Source organism: Ptychodera flava (genome assembly GCF_041260155.1).
Source record: "Ptychodera flava strain L36383 chromosome 3 unlocalized genomic scaffold, AS_Pfla_20210202 Scaffold_26__1_contigs__length_13983176_pilon, whole genome shotgun sequence".
Taxonomy (NCBI): domain Eukaryota; kingdom Metazoa; phylum Hemichordata; class Enteropneusta; family Ptychoderidae; genus Ptychodera; species Ptychodera flava.
This window is the reverse complement of record NW_027248280.1, coordinates 11,413,830-11,418,961: the sequence shown is the minus strand read 5'-3', so window position 1 is coordinate 11,418,961 and position 5,132 is coordinate 11,413,830. Positions and strand designations below refer to the sequence as shown.

Genomic DNA, 5,132 nt, shown 5'->3' with positions numbered 1-5,132 from the left:
GAAGCTTGAAGTTCTTTGTACAGATTTCATGAATGAGTTAATGAATGAAGTAATTAGTCAATGAATGAATGAATGGATGGATGGATGAATGAATATGTCAACTTGAATGAATGAATGGATGGACGAATGTATGTATACATGAATAATGAAAGAATGAATCGATGAATCAATAATATACATGGAGGGAAGGATGAATGAATGAATGTTCTGTATGTTTTGTTTCGTTCAGCGGGACTTTGCTACTATGTCTGACTGGGGACGTTCATATTTTCCAACGAGAGAAATAATGAAAAATGTACATACGCACGAGTCATGAAAGTTACTCGAAATGGAAATGTGTTCTTGAGATTAATAAAATCATCATTGGAAACAAGAAGAAACCAAAAGAGTCGCAAAATTTAGAAACAACGTCAAACAGATCTGAACAATTCCGGATATCTGTACTTACCTGCTAACTGTTATTTTCCTTCAGTTCAGACAAAGCCATATTTGAATCCTCTCTGTTCAAATTCAAACTCCAACTTCCCGTACAGCTGTGCAACCGTTGGATCGTCTGGTGTCAAGTGTCTGCAGGAGAGACAGAGCTTTGACGGCTTGTGGCACTGTGAATACGGCAGTGATGTAAGTGGCTGAGGCAAGATTTCGCATCAAGCTAATCTCTGTTTCCCAGACTGCACTCCTATTCGGCTGCCCTCAGGGGCGGCCTGATGGAAAAACCCCCTCCCCCGTGCGCTGTCTCGGTAACAGGGACAACGAGAGAGTTTGGATAATGGATTTTATATTTTATTGAAGGGCTTATGGGTGTGTTTTATCGAATTTGATCACGTGAAAGACTCTTTTTGATGAGAGTCAAGTTAGCACACCTTTTATGTTTAAGTATAATGCTAACAGTTGAGAAGTAATTGTTGTCGATGAAGTTCACAGTTGAAAGGTAATATTAACTATTGTCGCAGTATTGCTTTATTGTATTAACATCTTATTTTAGTTATCTACGCTAAATACGAACAATCGGTGAAATATTTAGCATTTGATCGTCACTTTGTGTGACAAGGGCCTTATTATCTACCTGGACCTGACATGGTACTACAGCAGCAAAAGTCAACTTACATTGTGTTCTTGCTCACAGAAAATGAAATTGAACTCGTCAAAGTCGGGAAAACGATCCGACATTTCCACGTTCTGTGAGACCACAGCACAGGTTACCCAGCAGAGTAACTGTTATTCAACTTTGTAGATGGTGAGCCATTTCATCGTTAGTCAACAAATTAAAAGCCAGCAAAGAAGGCTTGCTACGCAGCCGGTTTCTTTGTTGTGAGCTGCAGAATACGTTCATGATTTATCTTATACGTACATTCACTTTATCGTGTACAGTTGGAGGGGTAAAAACGCCCTCGAAGCCGTGCATTTTTACGTATTACGCCCCTGTTGGGTTCACATATTTGCGTCATACATTTGAATTTGACCAGATTCCTGCCCACTGACAGCACCACAGTAAGTGAGGCTACCAACAATTTGCATGATCTGTACACACGGAGATCACTCACTGAACTGAAGCAAATTTCTTCTGTACACAGAACAACTCGGTCCATATTTCAAAATTCTGGCAACATAGTTCTGATAATCATAACGTTTTGATTTCTATCTCTGAATATGAGAAGATTAACCCCTTTTCCGCGGAGGACATAGCAATTTTGTTATTTTATCGACATAGATTTTTGACAGTTATACACAATATTTTCAAGGAAACTAAGGAAATAAGTTGCATCTTTGTTGGCAAAAGAAAGGGTATTGATTTTTTTTATATTCGTAAAAAGAAATTTTGCATGTCTGACAGGTGGTATGATGAGGCCATCTTAGTTGCTGATAACTTGATCTTGACAAGTGTGCAATTTTTAGCACCTCCCAACATCGACTTCTCATTCAATTTACTCTTGAATTTTAATCATAATCAATAATTTTGGAACATAGTATGAACAAATAATTCTGAACTTAAATTGTGAGTTAAAAATTGTTAAGAAACTGATAAAATTGAAAAAGCTTTTAACAAAAAATGTCTGAGTGAACAAATCAAGGGGAATTGTGGGTAGCCTCAATTACTGTGAGCACTACCGTCCTTCAAAAAGCGACAAGTAACCACCCGCAATCTTCCCTCAATATCTGGACCGATGAAGTCATTGCACCTACTTTTAATAACCTGTCCAAGTGACCTGACCGATCAAAGCAAAGCATTAAATTCTGTAATTTCGGCCGATCTTTCCAGTAAAATCTAGTCTGATCATATCTCACTGCCGATTTAAGATAATTTACGACAATTTACTACATAACGCCGTTTCTTGTAGCACCTCGATGTCAGCCTTATTCTTTATATGTGCGTCAGAGCGATACTTTATGAGTTCTACAGAGAAACAAATGACGTCATTATGTATATACCAATTGATTCACGATGGGTGCCATCGCTTTTCTGGAAAAATAGACACATATATAGATCATAGTTTTGATATTGCTCGCCATAATATGTTTTGACGACATCTGTTGTACGGCATATTGGCCCTCGCTCGCACGGGCCCTTCCATCGAAAACCTCGGTCTGCTAAAACTGTATCGGGGCCCTTAAGATTATTACCTTATAATTTAAGCTAAGAGTGGAAAATTATACACAGCCAATATTTGTCATCAACAGGTTGGGACAGGTGGAGTTTAATAATTCAGCGGGCAACTTTTATAGTCATACTGCTGTGGGACGGCGGCAAACTATTTTGACATGGCGAGAGAGCAGTTAGCTGTTGTCATGCTTTAGGGATTTGCAAGAAGTCGGGATATGTAGAGAATTTAGAGACATCTTGTTGAAGAACAGGTGGAAGTGTAACAGCTTTCAGCTTTCTCTACCTCTCAAAAAGTTAACGTCTTTGAAATATCGAAGGACAGGACACTTTCGTCTGAAAGACACATGATTATTTAATATTATGGCGTTTGCTTAAATTCGGGACAAGGTCCAAAAATAATATAGAACACCTAGTTATGCTTTTATTTCAACAAGCAAACTTGCAACTTATTGTTTGTCGATGGCTACTCTAGCGGGTTAGAGTCATCGTTGTTTGCGTTATAAAAGTATGAATTTCGATGACTGTGTTTAACGAAACCATCTATATAAAACCACTAACATGTCGCTTTCTTCCGTCAACTTTTTGTTTTGTTACAGACTACAGCGAACCGTACGGCACAGCCAATGGCCAATGCCCAGTCCCATCTCAAAGTAAACTCGGTGAGAACGCCCCCTCTTTCGACTCGCAGATGCTAGAAGCCCACAACTACTTCAGATGCCTTCATGGCTCTCCATCGATGACGACAAGTTCAGCCATGAAAACACGAGCGACCACTGCTGTTGAAAATAGCGCCGCCACCGGCGAACTCAATACACACCTTCGAAGGCGAGAATTTGGCCATGGTTAAAATGCCATAGCTGATGCTACAGGTGATAAAAAGAGACGAATGCCCGTTTTGATTGATCATATAAAGCACATATGATATTCTCGTACTGAATGAGTAATATTTACTGTAAATTCTTATGTTCAAGCTTTCTTTCACGTTGCAACAACTCAAAGTCAGCGCTAAAGTACTAAATCACGATAAGTGTGTACCTTGATGAACTATTCTCATAAACAATTATCAAACAACAACAATTTGAATTTCCTGATTTCAAAACGCAAGCAGCTGTTGAAATTAATAAAATAAAATCACTGTCAATGAGTGCCAGACTGAGTGTGAAGCCTAAAAACGTTGCAATGCTGTGTTGGCGCCAGATTACCTCATCAGAAAATTTACTTAACACAAGATCACAATTTAAATGGAGAACACAAGGCTATCACACAATCATGACCTTCTCACATTCTAGAAAAAGGCGATCCAAGGAATCGCCCAAAGTGTCTTTTAGTGTAGTATGACCAAATTATTCGATGACCACGTCTGGTCACATTGTGAAATGTTTGTGACTAATTTATCCGCGAATATTGGAACGTTTGTTTCTTATCAAGTCAAACCACAGAAAAACACACAATTATATGACGTATACACAGCATCAGCGTCAAATTGTCTTTTTAGGGTTCGGCCTGACCAAGATATGGTACGATGAAATCGTAGACTACAATTACGACGACTACACACAGAGCACAGGAGTTGTTGGTGAGTTCTTGTTACGTCTATTAATAAACTAAACCACATTATTTCTACGTCATAATCGATTTCGTGTCATGCTACTATGACCATCACATTGTTGCCGCTCAAACGGCGTGATGTCAGGTTCAAAACTGAACCCATCTCGTTGGTATGTACGTCATGAGCTGCAGTCCAAACCTGGTAAACACGATAAAAGATGCTGGAATTTTCGCAGCGGTAACTCCTTTTATAGTAACTGTTTGTATATTGATACAAATTGTCGTCTGATTATATTTAGTGCGCGATGATTCTTACGAAACTTCTGTGGCTATCTACTGCCAATGTTTAGGCTCAACTTGAATAAATTTTCCTCATATTTTCTCTTTGTTACAACAACTGTACTGACGATAGTGTCATCAACAGAAGCAATTAGTTGTATCGACAGGCTATATCACAACAAAAATCCAACTCTTACATTTTCTACAGTAAAACGCATTTGACGATGACTTATATCGTCGCGGTTACTTACGAGTAAATCGTGTTTACACTAAAACAAGTATAAATCAACCGAGAAAAAATACTTTACTTTCTTCAATTTGTCATCAGGTCATTTTACCCAAGTGGTGTGGGCTGACAGTGTAAACCTTGGTTGTGCCCATACTGTTGACATCGACAGTGACACACAGATTGCGTGCGAGTATGATCCCCCCGGAAACTTAGCCACCGTTGCAGCTCACCAGGAAAACGTGAAGCGACCAATCTAAATATATTTTTTAATTACAGCTCAATATTCTGTGTTCCTAGAGCTTTATTTGTCGTTTGAATTTTTCAACAAATTATGCTTTTACGTCACTACGATGGTTAATATCAATATCGATTGTGGAACGGATTTCATTTGTGAGACAAAACGGTGACCGAATTCTAGCGTTCAAATTGCTGTTATAATACTGTCCAATTGCTAGAAAGTTCTTTAGATATTTT

General features: G+C 38.6%; 1 protein-coding gene across 1 annotated transcript in view; it reads left to right on the top strand.

Annotated features, from left to right (window-relative positions):
• Window positions 1-4,915, top strand: part of LOC139125963 (uncharacterized) — a 6,066-nt gene extending 1,151 nt beyond the window's left edge. Inside the window, exons 3-7 of the mRNA XM_070692038.1 lie at window positions 534-621; window positions 1,127-1,211; window positions 3,199-3,444; window positions 4,098-4,178; window positions 4,758-4,915. Coding sequence (XP_070548139.1) covers window positions 534-621; window positions 1,127-1,211; window positions 3,199-3,444; window positions 4,098-4,178; window positions 4,758-4,915 — 658 coding nt within the window. The remainder of the gene's footprint in view (window positions 1-533; window positions 622-1,126; window positions 1,212-3,198; window positions 3,445-4,097; window positions 4,179-4,757) is intronic.
• The last annotated feature ends 217 nt before the right edge of the window (window positions 4,916-5,132 follow it).